Source organism: Anolis sagrei, chromosome 3 (assembly GCF_037176765.1).
Source record: "Anolis sagrei isolate rAnoSag1 chromosome 3, rAnoSag1.mat, whole genome shotgun sequence".
Taxonomy (NCBI): Eukaryota; Metazoa; Chordata; class Lepidosauria; order Squamata; family Dactyloidae; genus Anolis; species Anolis sagrei.
Window position 1 is genome coordinate 170,587,260 of NC_090023.1, and position 16,761 is coordinate 170,604,020.

The window sequence follows — 16,761 nt, forward strand, 5'->3', positions numbered from 1 at the left end:
TATATTTAATGACTTTGAGTACAACATGTTACAGTGATGTTTGGGACAACTGAAATAATTATTAAAAAGTTTTGTTTACATTCTATATGGTACACCCCTTTACCAGCCAATTCTAGATCTGATCCAAAAATTTGGAGGTAAAATGAACTTTGTTTAATCTGTTTATGATCACATATCTGGGCAGCATCCAGTAGTTGAATCAATCATCTCACAACCATATCAGCTGTAACAGACAGTATATTTGCTTTGGTTAGACCACACCTGGAATATTGTGTCCAATTCTGGGCACCACAATTCAAGAGAGATATTGACAAGCTGGAATGTGTCCAGAGGGGGGCGACTGAAATGATCAAGGGTCTGGAGAACAAGCCCTATGAGGAGCGGCTTAAGGAGCTGGGCATGTTTAGCCTGAAGAAGAGAAGGCTGAGAGGAGATATGATAGCCATGTATAAATATGTGAGAGGAAGCCACAGGGAGGAGGGAGCAACCTTGTTTTCTGCTTCCCTGGAGACTAGGACGCGGAACAATGGCTTCAAACTACAAGAGAGGAGATTCCATCTGAACATGAGGAAGAACTTCCTGACTGTGAGAGCCGTTCAGCAGTGGAACTCTCTGCCCCGGAGTGTGGTGGAGGCTCCTTCTTTGGAAGCTTTTAAACAGAGGCTGGATGGCCATCTGTCAGGGGTGATTTGAATGCAATATTCCTGCTTCTTGGCAGGGGGTTGGACTGGATGGCCCATGAGGTCTCTTCCAACTCTTTGATTCTATGATTTTTACATTCTAACTGTGCTAATCATTTTTGCAAAACATTACCATCATAGGAAACTATGTCAGAAACAAAAGAAAAGGATATTTGCACTGACGTTCAGAGGATAACTTTGACAAAGAAAGGGATAAGCTTTCTCTGTTTAAATGTATATGAATTATTTAAATTTATCCTGACTGTATTAGCCTTCTGTTCTTGCTACAGATCTATAGAATCATAGATTTATAAGAGATCACAAGGACCATCCAGTCTAACCCCTTGCCATATAGCTCTTCCAGTTCCCTGACATTACAGATGGAAAACCAGAATGGAAGAATCTTACAGAAAATAAGAGATGTTTCAAGATCTTTTAAAATTTCTTGATCTGCTTGGCTTTAAAAACTAGACCAGCTTCTCCTGCCATAAAATTTAAACTACCTTTCACCAAAACCTATGAAATATCATCTCAAAATACATAGACAAACAGATGACTCAAAGTACTAAATAGAAAACAATTACCTTTGTGTAAATGGTCTTGAATGCATGAATAATTCCAGTGTACTTGTCATCTCCTTTTACTTGGAATGCCAAACGTGCTCTCACCATGTCCAGAGGGTATGTACAAATTACTGCAGTTATACCTTCCACAAGAAAATTTTTAAAAGTCAGTTTTGTACAATCAATCTGATATTTGCATTCAAAGGATTTGCTTTTTAATGTTTGCATTTACCCTAACATTTTAATGTTTGGGTAAAGATCTGTTATGGAAATGATATACTGAATTCAGGGGGACTACTGACATAGCTATTCTTATACAGAACCTGACAGGATTAGTTGATTCATAGATAGATACACTATTGCAGTGGTTCTCAACCTGGGGGTCGGGACCCCTGTAGGGGTCACGAGGGAGTGTTAGAGGGGTCACTAAAGACCACCAGAAAACACACTATTTTCTGTTGGTCATGGGGGTTCTATGTGGGAAGTTTTGCCCAATTCTGTTGTTGGTGGGGTTCAGAATGCTCTTTGATTGCAGGTGAACTATACATCCCGGCAACTACAACTCCCAAAATGTCAAGGTCTATTTTCCCCAAACTCCACTAGTGTTCACATTTGGGCATATTGAGTATTTGTGCCAAGTTTGGTCCAGATCCATCATAGTTTGAGTCCACAGTGCTCTCTGGATGTAGGTGTACTACAACTCCCAAACTCAGGGTCAATGCCCACCAAAACCTTCCAGTACTTTCTGTTGGTCATGGGAGTTCTGTGTGCCAAGTTTGGTTCAATTCCATCATTGGTGGAGTTCAGAATGCTCTTTGATTGCAGGTGAACTATAAATCCCAGCAAACACAACTCCCCCCAACCCCACCAGTATTCAAATTTGGGCGTATCGGGTATGGGTGATGCTGAATGGACTTACGGATTTTAGAACTCGGTGAACGTTGGCCACTAGATTGGCTTTTAGTTGTTATTGTATTAATTGAATGTTTTAACTTGTGATTATAGTTGTTATGCATTTTATCTGTTGAATTGTTGGGCATCGAATTGTGCCAGTTGTAAGCCGCCCTGAGTCCCCCCTAGGCGGTTGAGAAGGGCGGGGTAGAAATTCCCGAAATAATAATAATAATAATAATAATAATAATAATAATTGTGCCAAATTTGGTCAAGTGAATGAAAATACATCCTGCATATCAGATATATACATTACGATTGATAACAGTAGCAAAATGACAGTTATGAAGTAGGAAGGAAAATAATTTTATGGTTGGGGGTCACAACAACATTAGGAATTATATTAAGGGGTCGCAGCATGAAGAAGGTTGAGAACCCCCGCACTATTGCAAAATGAAATCTGCTTTCTTGAAATCAAGGAGATAACTTTTTTTAAAGTGTGTGGTTCTCATATTTTCTGTGTCATCTTTTTCCAGGAAGAAAACTAGCACAATGATGTGGAAGAGGTATTTTTGGTTCTTTTGCTATTTGACAAGCTTTAATCTCTTTGTTCTTAAAATGCCTTCATGGGGGAATGGATGAGGAAGAGCACTTGTTTTGAAACAGTTAAAATCATGTTTTTCGCCTCTGCTTCAGCCTATTTGTTTTTTTCCTTAGAGGAAGCTGTCAGACAATTACTCACCATTGAAGTGCTTACCACAGAGATTTGAATTACACAAGACTCAGGAAATATAAAGTTGAGCGTCTCCACGTCTCGGAAAGACGCATCACAATAGATTTGTCAGCATTTCCCTTATACTCCCTCTCAAGCCCAGTAATGTGTGTGCGTGCTAGGAGGATCTTACAAGTAGGAGGCAAGCTTTGCCCAACATCTGTCAATGCTTTTACTATTCAAATTAAATGGACACATAAGCCTTCTTAAAAAATATCTCCTGATCATACTCAGGTATATAAACCCATTTTTCCTACTTCCAACAGACCTCACAACCTCTGAGGATGCTTGCCATAGATGCAGGCGAAACGTCAGGAGAAATGCCTCTAGAACATGGCTCTATAGCCCGAAAAAACCCACAAGAACCTAGTGATTCCAGCCATGAAAGCCTTCGACAATACATACTCAGAATGTTGCTTGCAAGTTTCAACCTGCTTTCATTTTTTCCTTTCATATTACATACTGTGTCCCAACCACAGTAGAGATGTGAAGGCTGTTCTCTAAAATATCATGTCTCCATTTGTATATGTTCCTACCACTGCTTTCAGGAAAGACGTGGTAAATTATTATTCAGGTTGGTTTGCTTCTGTTTTGTTTTCGCAGTAAACTCTACTTCCATTTCTCTTTGATTTCATCCTCTTGTGTATTTTTGTCCTCTTATTTGTCTCTTTTCCTGTGTTTACACATAATGGCTGTAAATCTGTAGTTCCTCATGGAATTTTGTGTATTGGCTTTTTGTGTCATGTATAGAAAAGAACGGGACGGTCTAACCAAAGTTTTCACTCCAGAAGGATGGAAGTATTCAAAATGCACCTTAGAATCGTTCACACTCCCATTCATAGTGCTTAACAAGTCTGGAATGACACGGTGAGCTTTTTTTTTTTTTTTTTTTGCTTTTCCTTTTGTGTGTGTGTGTGTGTCAGGAGTGACTAGAGAAACTGCAAGTCGCTTCCGGTGTGAGAGAATTGGCCGTCTGCAAGAGAACATTGCCCAGGGGACGCCCAGATGTTTTGATCTTTTTACCATCCTTGTGGGCGGTTTCTCTCATGTCTCTGCATAAGGAGCTGGAGCTGATAGAGGGAGCTCATCCAGATTCTAACCTTTGACCTGTCGGTCTTCAGTCCTGCCGGCACAGAGGTTTAACCTATTGCGCCACTGGGAGCTCCATGGTGAGCTATTTTCTCATATTGTAAGATAGAACAAATGAAACCAAATAGCCTAAGTCCACTACTCAAAATGACCTGTTTTTCTTCTTGCAATATGCAACAATGCCTTCCCCATATATGACAAAGAGCAGTAAGTACATCAAAAGAGAAGCAATGTGGTAAAGTGGTTTGAGAAGTGGATGGAGATCAGAGTTAGAATCTTTCCTCCGTAATTTAAACTGGGTGATTTTGGGCGTTACACTCTCTCAGCCTCAGAGGAAGGCAAGACAAACTCCCTTTTGACAAATTTTGCCAAGAAATCCCTGTGGGAGAGTTGTCTCAGAAATGACTTTAAGGTACACAACAACAACAAAATAACAATAGAAGGCTTCTCAGAGACATGGAGGTGGTCACTGGTAAGAATAGGTTCCTACTTCTGATTGACCTCCCTCCTTATATACCACAAGGTTGCCAAGTGAGTGGCCTTGCAGATGTATATTGCAGAGAGATATTGACAAGCAGGAATGTGTCCAGAGGAGGGCAACTAAAATGATCAAGGGTCTAGAGAACACACCCTATGAGGAGCGGCTTAAGGAGCTGGGCATGTTTATTTGTTTGTTTATTTATTTATTTATTTATTATTCGAACTTATATGCCGCCATGCCCCTGGGGCTCGGAGCGGCTTACAAGAACAGGCTAAAATATAACACAATTTTAAAACAATTTAAAACAATCTAAAAACAGCAATATCAGAGATCAAAGGCCTGTTGAAACAGATATGTCTTACATGCCCTGCAGAAAGCTGATAAGTCCAGCAAGGCACAGACTTCAGGTGGCAGAGTATTCCAGAGTGATGGTGCCACTGCTGTAAAGGCTCCGCGTCTGGTTGTTGTTAGACGCAAGGTCTTGACACTGGGAATTTCCAACAAATCTTGGTCTTCTGAATGGAGGGATCTCTGGGGTTGGTAGGGGGTGAGGCGGTCCCTCAGATACATCGGCCCCAGACCACGCAAGGCCTTAAAGGTGAGTACCATCACTTTGAAAGTGATCCGGTGCTCAATTGGTAACCAATGCAGCTGCAGTAAGATTGGTGTTATGTGGCATCTCATCGGAATTCCCGCAAGAAGCCGAGCAGCTGCATTTTGTACCAACTTGAGCTTCCGGATCACCAACAGAGGAAGGCCAATGTAGAGGGCGTTAGAGTAGTCCAGTCTTGAGATGACCGTAGCCTGGATCACCGTAGCTAGGTCGTCCCTGGACAGAACGGGGCCTGCCGTCTAGCCTGCCGCAGATAAAAAAAGGCGGTTCTGCTAACGGTAGAGACCTGGGCCTCCATCGTCAGCAGAGGGCCCAGAAGGACTCCCAGACTCTTTACCAATGATGATGGGCGTAGCGCCTTGCCATCCAGGGTAGGCAGCTGGATATCCCCACTGCCCAGTTGACCCAGCTATAGGATCTCCGTCTTTGCTGGATTCACCCTCAACCTGCTGGCCATCCAGCCATCCAGTAACGACCTCGAGGCACTGATGGAAACAATCGGGTACAGAGTCCGGTCAGTCTTCCATCTTCAGCACCAGCTGAGTGTCATCAGCGTACTGGTAACACTCAAGCCCAAAACCTCGAACCAGCTGAGCAAGTGGTAACATATAGATGTTAAACAACAGAGGGGAGAGAATGGCCCCCTGAGGAACCCCACAAGATAGCCTGAAGAAGAGAAGGCTGAGAGGAGATATGATAGACATGTGAGAGGAAGTCACAGGGAGGAGGGAGCAAGCTTGTTTTCTGCTTCCTTGGAGACTAGAATGCAGAACAACGGCTTCAAACTACAAGAAAGGCGATTCCAACTGAACATGAGGAAGAACTTCCTGACTGTGAGAACTGTTCAGCAGTGGAACTCTCTGCCCTGGAGTGTGGTGGAGGCTCCTTCTTTGGAAGCTTTTAAACAGAGGCTGGATGGCCATCTGTCGGGGGTGCTTTGAATGCAATATTCCTGCTTCTTGGCAGGGGGTTGGACTGGATGGCCCATGAGGTCTCTTCCAACTCTTTGATTCTATGATTCTATGTTACTGAATGGCATAGTCCAGCATCACTGCTTATGCTGGGTAGCCTGCTGGGATTGCAATCCAGGAGTAACTAGTTCTTGTTTTGTACCTTTAAGTCGTTCCTGGAGGAATTACAATCCATCAGTAACTGGTTGTGTGTGCCTTCAAGTAATTTCTGAAGGTTAGTGGTTCAAATCCATGAGACGGGATGAGCTCCCGTATGTCAGCTCCACTTCCCATGTGGGGACATGAGAGAAGCCTCCCACAGGAAGGAAAAACATTCGAGCGTCCCCTGGGCAACGTCCCTGCAAACGGCCAATTCTTTCACACCAAAAGCGACTTGCAGTTTCTCAAGTCGCTTCTGACACGATAAAAAAAATTCTGGTGGAATTGCAATCTATCAGTAACTGATTCCTGTTGTTGTGATGACCCTATCATGGTGCTATCTTGGCAAGATTTGTTCGAGGAGGGAGGAATTGCCACCGGCTTCCTCTGAGGCTGAAAGAGTGTGCCTTAGCCAAGTGGCGACTCAAACCTTGGTCTCCAGAGTCACAATCCAATTCTCAAGCCACTGCTCGCCCAATATCAGGAGGGCACACAATTCCTGCATCTGCTATACTCAACAACAGGACATCTCAAAAGTGCCATCTTATTCAACAGCTTTTATACCAGTGCATGTTTGTGTAAATATTTTGGATGCTACTAAACACTACTCATTGTATTACCTTCAGTTTGATTCAAAAAGATTACCTTTAGTCCATGTGTTAACTGATTGGAATGAGAATACAAATTGGTAAATGAAGGATACAAAAAGTATACAGAAAAAAATAAGTACCTGCCATAGATCCAGCCATTAACCGGTGAATATGCCCAGATACGCCCAGCTCGTTTTTAATAATCTATAAAAGATAAAATTCTCAACATAAAAAGTATGCTTTGATCTACTTAAGTGAACTTGAGTCTATTGTTCGATGCAATCATAAACAACAGCTTATCACTTCTGTCCACATTTTAAGAACTAACTATAATATAACTTTTAAATAATGTTTTAGGACTTCTGCAAACTCCCAGTCTCTAGCAGACCCCATTTTTCAGTGGTTCTTTAGCTACAATGCTCTTCAGGTTCATCATGAAGAAAAATAATTATGTATCTCTCTCCACTGTCTAAAAAGGATTATCAACTGTATTTTCCTATTATTATTTTGTTGGCAGCTTTCTAAGAGCCTGGCTGCTGTTTAGTGGCATCTCAACTATCTTTATAACGGACAGAAGATCAAGCAAACCTTTATGTAATCCAAGGAGAATGGTGTACATTTGAAAGAACCGTAACTCCAGGCCAAATTGGTTTAAAGGTAATAAACTGGCAGTTTGAATTAGAAACTCTTGGGAAGCTAGCATGAAATAGCATTATAGTCTAATAGTTTAGTTTCCTCCAGAGGAATTTTAAGAGCATCTATAATTAAGTTTTATTTATTACTAGCTTGGGGACCCAGCGTTGCCTGGGTTATTAGAGAAAGTGGGTAATGAGGGTTCTGTATGCCAAGCTTGGTCTTGATCAGTCATTGGATGAGGGTCGCAATGTTTTCAGGAAGTGAGTGAAGGTACTGCAAGTCTCATCATCCATGGTCCATCCTCCTTCAAACTGCAGCATGATGAAGAGTGGGTCATGGGGGCTCTGTGTGCGAAGTTTGGTCTTGATCAGTCATTGGATGAGGGTCACAGTGGTTTCAGTAAGTGAGTTACAATACTGCAAGTCCCATCATCCATGGTCCATCCTCCTTCAAACTGCAGCATGATGTAGAGTGGGTCATGGGGGCTCTCTATGCTAAGTTTGGTCTTGATCAGTCATTGGATGAGGGTCGCAGTGGTTTCAGTAAGTGAGTGAAGGTACTGCAAGTCCCTTCATCCATGGTCCATCCTCCTTCAAACTGCAGCAGGATGTAGAGTGGGTCATGGGAACACTTCCCTCCACATACAAACATTTACTTTTATTATATATATAGACAAGAATTTGGAACAATGACAAGCTACAGGATTAAATTTAATGAGAGATATCCAGGGATGGAGCCTTTTCCCATTTTATTTGAAAACATTGCAAAGCTGGATCTTGGCTATAAACAATCAACATTAGAACTGATGAAAATTCATTCAGCTTAAAATATCAACAAGGAAGCAAGGTGTTAGATAAGATAGTTAAACTATCAAAGACCATAGAAGACTTGGTGACCAATGTCACCTAAGGGCAGCAACAGTGATCATTCCAGATTAAGGATATACTAACTAGATGGAAGAGTCGCAGCAATAAGAGCATACCTTTTCCCAATATTTTGCTTTGACTTCTAAAATAGAGAGGAAATATAGTGCAAATATATTTGTGTCCCCTGTAATGAATTTCTTCATTTCTAACAGTAATCAAGACACAGTGCAGCCCAAAAATTTATTAACAGGCAATTGATTTTCCAAAATACTTGCTTTTATTCTTACTAGGATTGTCAGCTGCGGGACAGAAACAATCATTATTTTTGTTAGGCTGCAGAACAATGTGTACCAATATACCTACAAGAATGGATGCTAGAGAAAGTAAAACAAAGGATGGAATAAGAAATCGAATAAATAATGATCCTAGACCATATGGAAAAAATCCAAAATGAACACTTTAAAAAAGTTCCATATAAGGCTTGTTTTTCTGCTCCCTCCCAATGAATTTGGGGGTAGTTCCTCTCCACCATCAACCATTTCTTTTTGGAAATTAATAAAAGTTCATTATTCACATTGAAAAAAAAAGTTCTGGTGTTTCTATATTCACTCAATGACTAAAATATGAGGAACAGCGAGTATGGTGTAGTTGTTTGAGTGTTGGACTGGGAAACTGGGGCACCAGGGGTTTGAATCCCTACTTGAACATGAAAACTCACTGGGAGACCTTGGCCAAATCTTTGTAGCACATCCCAAGTCTTCAACTAGAGTGCTAATGGGCCTAACCAAATCAAGCAGCAGCTCTGTAGCTCTTTTCAGGGTTCTCAGAGATGGGAAGTGTGTTTCATGAGCAGCAAAGTGGGAGGGAGGACTTCCCCTTTGAAACTTCCCATTTTATGCCAGTATACTGGCTCTCTCTCTCTCTCTCTCTCTCTCTCTATATATATATATATATATACACACACACACACACATATATATATATATATATATATATAAAGGTAAAGGTAGTCCCCTGACATTAAGTCCAGTCATGTCTGACTCTGGGGTGTGGTGCTCATCTCCATTTCTAAGCCGAAGAGCCAGCGTTGTCCGTAGACACCTCCAAGATCATGTGGCCGGCATGACTGCATGGAGCGCCGTTACCTTCCCGCCGGAGCGGTACCTATTGATCTACTCACATTTGCATGTTTTCGAACTGCTAGGTTGACAGAAGCTAGGGCTGACAGCGGAAGCTCACGCCGCTCCCCGGAATCGAACCTGCGACCTTTCGAACAACAAGCTCAGCAGCTCAGTGCTTTAACCCACTGCGCCACCGGGGGCTCCAAATATATATATATATATTGAAAGGCTCATGTTCAGGTGATATGTATGGGTAAATATGTTCTCTCAAGAAGTCTGTAAGCATAATACAGAGCAGATAAACTCACTGTCCATGTGTCATTCATACACTGAATATCAAATACTGTTTTCTATGCATTCTTTTTATTTACCTCCCTGTAAATGTATTCACCCTCTGGTTTTGTTTTAATTCAGCTTGCAAAAGGTAAAATTCTTGATTTTACATTGTGGATACTGGAAAATAGTAACTTCAATGCATTTAAATTAGTTGTAGAATTTTTAAAACCTTTTTTGATGCATTTACCTTCTTATTAATATAAAAACAGAGTACTAATGCATAACTTACAAATCACTTTTGGGAAAAGTTTGATATAGAATGGTCTGTTAAATGTCAGTGTGTACTAAACCACCATATGAAATAGAACTAAAGAAAATATCACATGGAATTACCTTTTTATACTGGCCAAATGCTGTAAACTGAATGGCACCATATGGAAAGATTCTAATCATCATTGCTCCATTTCCTTTATACAATCCTAGGTAACCTTCCTTTTTTGGTACAGCACACAATGTAGAAATCACACCTGTCAACAATACAAAACACACATTTAAGAGATATTCATCTCAATATCACTGACCCGGCTACTGAGACATTTTAAATTCCATTCATTTGGTAATACCACAAAGTTTGAAAAAACTCAAAAATAAAAGGGGTCTGTGCTACTTAGTTACTGTAATTTGGATTACACTAAAATTCCTAGAGAACACTATAACTCTGCAAAACTCAAAGGAAGTGTATACCAAAATTCCTGAGATTTTTAGTATGATTCACAGTCCAATCTTTAAACAGTTTGCACACGTAAATAAGCACACAGATGTATAATTAACATAGTGGGTTTTTTTATATAAACGCAGCATGGGATTTTTCATTGGTTTCATTTCAATGCTATCAATTTTTTACAATAATTTATATCTCAAAGTTAAGTACAGATGAAGTAAATGCTCAAGATACATGTACTACTTGAGATACACTCATAATTTATCACACAGACCAGTTCACACATCAGGATATGCTTGGGTTAACTAATAAGGTACAGGATAACTAAATAAGGTACAAGCAGCATGCTCATGAATGCTGGTTGGCTGCTCATAGTGCAAGCAAGAGTGACTAAAAAAACCCACTGGTCCTCTATCAGTGATGGTCTACTGCAGGGGTCCTCAAACTAAGGCCCAGGGGCTAGATATAGCCCTCCAAGGTCATTTACCCAGCCCTCACTCAGGGTCAACCTAAGTCTGAAATGACTTGAAAGCACACAACAACAACAATCCTATCTCATCAGCAAAAGTAGGCCCACACTTCCCATTGAAATACTATTATGTTTATTTTTGCTAAAATTGTTCTTCATTTTAATTATTGTATTGTTTTTAAGTGTTTTTTTGCACTACAAATAAAATATGTGCAGTGTTTTTTTCTATTTTTTTTATTTTTCCGACACAAAAATAGTACCATTACATATGATCATTGTTAGAAATTCAGTTACTAAATTACATTGTGAGGACATATCACATATTGTTTTCCTAATGCTCTTATCTGTCTCCCCTTCACCTTACCCTTGTGTCTGACAGTGTGTGCAGTGTATGTGCAGTGTGCATAGGAATTCATTCATGCTTTTTTTCAAATTATAATCTGGCCCTCCAACAGTTTGAGGCACTATGACCTGGCCTTCTATTTAAAAAGTTTGTGGACCCCTGGTCTACTGTAAAGGATGTCACAGCCTAGCATTCCAGCTTGTCTCTCCTGATGAACTACAGCCATAAACGAAAAACAATCCACACTTTATAACTGAATGAATGACCTGAAGTGAACCTCCAGTCATTGTTTGTGCTAACCAGGGTGCATAAAAATGTTTATTTCATTTGTTAAACAAAAGAATCAACCAAAAATAAATATCTCTTGACCTAAAAAACAAAAACATTACAATTAAATTTCATCACAAGCATGCAAAACCTACATTTATACCCTTGCTGATTTAAAACAATTCACCCTAGTGCTAACTACAATTTGACATAATGCCTAAATTAAGAACATGAAAAACATTTTCTATGTTCTATATCAGGGGTCCTCAAACTTTTTAAAGTTCACTGTCCCTCAGACCATTGGAGGGCCGGACTATAGTTTTTTTTAAAAAAAATCAATAAAACAATTTGTGTGCACATTGCACATATCTTATTTTGCTGTGTAGAAGAGCCCTTAGAGGGAGTTCTTTCTAGCCCTCTTTAGGCAGTAATTCCAGGAGCAGAGAATGGGAAATCTTCCTATTTCTAGTCTGAACAAAATCGGGCTACCAGTATTAAAAAAAACTCTAAAATTATAACTGTAAATAAAGAACAACACTCAAACACAGGGGAACTCCAGACAAGAAACAATCAGGGCCAGCTAATCACCTCTCAACAAAGGATTCTCCCTAAAAACTGTCAGGCTATGAAATGGTAATCAAGGTGGCCAATTGAAACATTCATACCTACCTCCAACAGACAAGAGTTCTTTCTCCCACCCTGGATCTTCCACAATTTTCCTAGTTAAAGGTTTTCCTCTGACATGAAGTCCAGTCGTGTCTGACTCTGGGGTGTGATGCTCATCTGCATTTCTAAGTCGAATAGCCAGTGTTGTCCGTAGACGCCTCCAAGGTCATGTGGCCAGCATGACTGCATGGAGCGCCAGGGCAGCCTCCCTTGGCTGGGGAGGAGCAGCACCGTGTGGCCTACTCTCGCATAAAGAACCTCACGAGGTACTTTACGTGAGAGTAGGCCGTGCGGGGCAGCCGCCCTTGGCTGTCTCACGCTGCCCATCGGGCTTGACAGATAGCGTAAGCCAGCCAAGGGAGGGGCACTGAGTGGGAGGGGCACTCCTCCTCCAAGGGCCGGATAAGTGCCCTTGGTGGGCCGGAAGCGGCCTGCGAGCCGTAGTTTGAGGACCCCTGTTCTATATCCTCCAGAGCCATGTGCACCAATAAGATTGACACAATAAGAATTACACCACAGTCTATATGTTTGAAAACTAAGGACAGTACAAACTGATAGTTTGATAAATGACTCAAACTAAAGTCAGGACTGAAATCAGGAAAGACAACTTGTATTCTGTACTTTAACTACAAAGTCTACATCAATAGGTAAACTGTTTGGAAAAAAATATGCTTACCACATTTTCAAGTATCTAAGCGACAATTTTAGGAAGAGAAAGAAAAATTAACAAGAAAATGAATTGAAATAAGAGGGGAAGGAGAAATAAAATGACCTGAGAAAGTGAAAGAGGACTGTGAGAAGAAATGGTGAGGAAGTGAATTTTAAAATGTTACTAATAGCCTCATAAAGAAGGCAAGCAAGAACAAATCAACACAAATAGCAAAGAAGAGGTAAACCAATTAAACTAAATACGATTATGGAGATACAAAAACAAAGATCAAAGCTGATGAAGGACAGAGTCTGCGGGTAGAATTGGGAGAAGAACAAGATGCAACAGCAACCACAATAATCAATTTATATTAATGGAAGGTTGTCAACAGGAGGCTAAAGGGTGAAGAAAGGGAACGCTAAGGGATCCATTAGAAATCATAATGTACCTATATGATGTTGTTGTTCATTCATTCAGTCGTTTCCGACTCTTTGTGACCTCATGGACCAGCCTACGCCAGAGCTCCTTGTCGGCCATCACCATCCCCAGGTCTCCCAAGGTCAATTCAGTCACTTCAAGGATGCCATCCATCCATCTTGCCCTTGGTCGCCCCCTCTTCCTTTTTCTTTCCATTTTCCCCAGCATCCCTGCCTTCTCCAAGCTTTCCTGTCTTCTCATTATGTGGTCAAAGTACTTCTGTGTTGGTTTGTTCTTTCTTGCCTTCTTTATGAGGCTATTAGTAACATTTTAAAATTCACTTCCTCACCATTTCTTCTTTGCCTCTACTATCCTTCCCTCCAATGAGCAGTCGGGCTTTATTTCCTGAAGTATGGATCTTCTGGCAGTCCAAGGCACTCTCAGAACTTTCCTCCAACACCACAGTTCAAAGGCATCTCTCTTCCTTTGTTCAGCCTTCCTTATGGTCCAGCTCTCACATCCATAGGTGACTATGGGGAATACCATTGCTTTAACTATGTGGATCTTCATTGCCAGTGTGATGTCTCTACTCTTCACTATTTTATCGAAATTGGAGATTGCTCTCCCCAAGAAGTGTCTCCTGATTTCCTGGCTGCAGTCTGCGTCTGCAGTAATCTTTGCACCTAGAAATACAAAATCTGTCACAGCCTCCACATTTTCTTCCTCTATTTCCCAGTTGTCAATCATTCTTGTTCCCATAATCTTGGTTTTTTGAGGTTTAGCTGCAACCCAGCTTTTGCGCTTTCTTCTTTCACCTTGATTAGAAGGCTCCTCAACTCCTCCTCGCTTTCGGCCATCAAAATGGTGTCATTTGCATATCTAAGGTTGTTAATGTTAATGTGCCTATATGCAGGAGGCATATAAACATACAATGACAGCTACAGTATGTCAGACCGTTTGATAAAAAAGAAGACAGATGACAATCAGGCAAGCCAAAGCCAAGATTAAAGTGCCAATTAAAGATCACCTCAAATGACACCTACAGATGTAAAATAAAGTAAGGAAAGAAAAGACAGGCCGCAGACTCAAAACATGGAGAGAGGGGAAGTGTCACTGGGATAAAAATCAGACCACTGAAGAGGAAATGAATTTACAAAACAGTGAAGGAGGAGGACTTTGCTCAAACAGCCCATGCTGGTATTTACCCTGCCTCACCCATTTTGTATAACCTGTGTTTCATTCAGGATCATATTTAGGTGGAATGTTTATAGGTCAGAAACCATTGTCAATTCAGTAGGCTAGAATCAAATAAAAGAAAATTAATGTTCTTTCTCTGGAAGCACACAGGAGGGAAAGAGGAGAAGAAAGAGAGACGGAAAGAGAACAACTTTTCCAGTGAATGCTACAAGAATAACTTTGAACAATGAAAATGACTTTTTTTTTTTACTAGACAGTCTCTTGATATCATACATTTTACTCAAATCTGAACAAGCATTTCCCCAGAAAATTGTTGTTGTTTATTCATTCAGTGACTTCCGACTCTTTGTGACCTCATAGACCGGTCCACACCAGAAAATACTCCCATTTTTAATTCATGTAGTCATGTGCTAAGCTCAGAAGCATTCCTCAACTTATTCTCAGAAGAGAGTGTTTCTAAAGATGGGGATTACGACATGCAGATTTCCCTTCTGTATGTTTTAAAAAGAGGGTATTTTAAAATGTATTTGCTTAGTTCATCAAATTATTATTTAACCAGTCACCCGACAAACAGCAAAGCCTTCGTCTTTTGCTGTACTATATATGTGGATTGCACAACCTTTTTGGTCAAAAGACCCACATATGGGATATCTTGGGGGTAGCACATGTGGGCACATCCACACATATAAAGCACACGTTTTATCAATTTGTAAAACACTGCTCATTATTGTGTATACCTACTCAAAAGTAAGCTTCATTCAGTCACTTCCGACTCTTTGGGACCTCATAGACAGGTCCACACCAGAAAATACTCCATTTTTAATTCATGTAGGCATGTGCTAGGTGGTGCAATATCAGCTAAACAGTGTAATTTCTCCGGTGGTGTAGGCCGCAGACACCCCGTGATAATGCGGCATATCTCATTAAGAGCCACATCCACTGTTTCAGCGTGGTGAGATGTGTTCCACACTGGGCATGCATACTCAGCAGCAGAGTAGCATAGCACAAGGGCAGATGTCGTCACTGTGTCTGGTTGTGATCCCCGGGTTGTGCCAGTCAGCTTTCGTATGATATTGTTTCTGGCACCCACTTTTTGCTTGATATTCAGGCAGTGCTTCTTGTAGGTCAGAGCACGGTCCAGAGTGACTCCCAGGTATTTGGGTGTGCTGCAAAGCTCCAGTGGGATTCCTTCCCAGGTGATCCTCAGAGCTCGGGATGCTTGTCTGTTCTTAAGGTGAAAGGCACATGTCTGTGTTTTAGATAGGTTAGGGATCAGCTGGTTTTCCCTGTAATAGGCAGTAAGAGCACCTAGAGCTTCAGAGAGCTTCTGTTCAACCATCTCGAAGCTCCCTGCTTAAGCGGTGATGGCACGATCATCAGCATAGATGAAATTCTCTGTCCCTTCTAGCAGTGGCTGGTCACTTGTGTAAATGTTGAACATTGATGGAGCGAGCACGCTCCCCTGAGGCAGGCCATTCTTCTGTTTCCGCCATCTGCTTCTCTGGCCCTGGTACTCAACAAAAAAGCTCCTGTTTTGTAGCAGGTTTCCAATAAGGAGGGTGAGATGGTAGTCCTTTGTGATATTATACATTTTTCTCAGGAGGAGGCGGTGGTTCACAGTATCATTAGCTGCTGACATGTCTATGAAGACAGCTCCTGTGATCTGCTGCCTTTCAAAGCCATCTTCTATGTGCTGAGTCAGGTTCAGGTACTAAGTCTTTCTTTGGGAATAGACTGATCTCCATTTCTCTTACTGTTGGATCTTTATCACAGAGTGTCTTATTTGTTTTGGTCTTGTTTGCTTTGGCCATTCGTTTTATTTATTTCTTTATCTGAGTTTCCTAAAATAGACATGGTTACTGGAGGTTGTTACCTGTATAAGCCAATGAAAATTTTGAAAGAGGTGAACTAAAGAAAAGTTCTCAAAAAGATTTCATTTTGTTAATGTTATACAGAGTAGTTGAAGACTCTGTACATCAATGAATGAATATCTGATGTTCTTTTATTTGCTTATTTGTATTGTAGCAACCATGTATTTTTAATATTTGCACAAATACAAGGAAGGAAGTGTATTCAATCAAGTCACTTTGAAGTTAAGCATTTTGAGGCTTGTAATCTAATTTTTCACGATGTATTCCTGTTTAAGAAATACTGAAGTATAATTATTTTACCATAAGATTTGCAGTCTTGTGTTCATTGTACCAAAATCTATAAATCCACAAGTACTAAAATTGAATAGTCTACAGAAACATACTTTATTTTTGAGGAAGGTTCAAAAACATACTTGCATATTTATTTTTAAGTAGGGGGAAGAGAAAGGCTTGTCTGAATACAACACCAGAGAA

The 16,761-nt window shown here is 40.7% G+C and overlaps 1 protein-coding gene across 2 annotated transcripts in view; it reads right to left on the reverse strand.

Annotated features, from left to right (window-relative positions):
* Positions 1-16,761, reverse strand: part of SLC25A16 (solute carrier family 25 member 16) — a 44,588-nt gene that overhangs the window by 14,728 nt on the left and 13,099 nt on the right. For both annotated transcript variants that reach the window (XM_067465680.1, XM_060768898.2), the window contains exons 3-5: positions 10,081-10,214; positions 6,929-6,992; positions 1,265-1,386 (exon numbers count right to left, since the gene is read on the reverse strand). In XM_067465680.1, the coding sequence (XP_067321781.1) occupies positions 1,265-1,386; positions 6,929-6,992; positions 10,081-10,214 (320 nt within the window). The remainder of the gene's footprint in view (positions 1-1,264; positions 1,387-6,928; positions 6,993-10,080; positions 10,215-16,761) is intronic.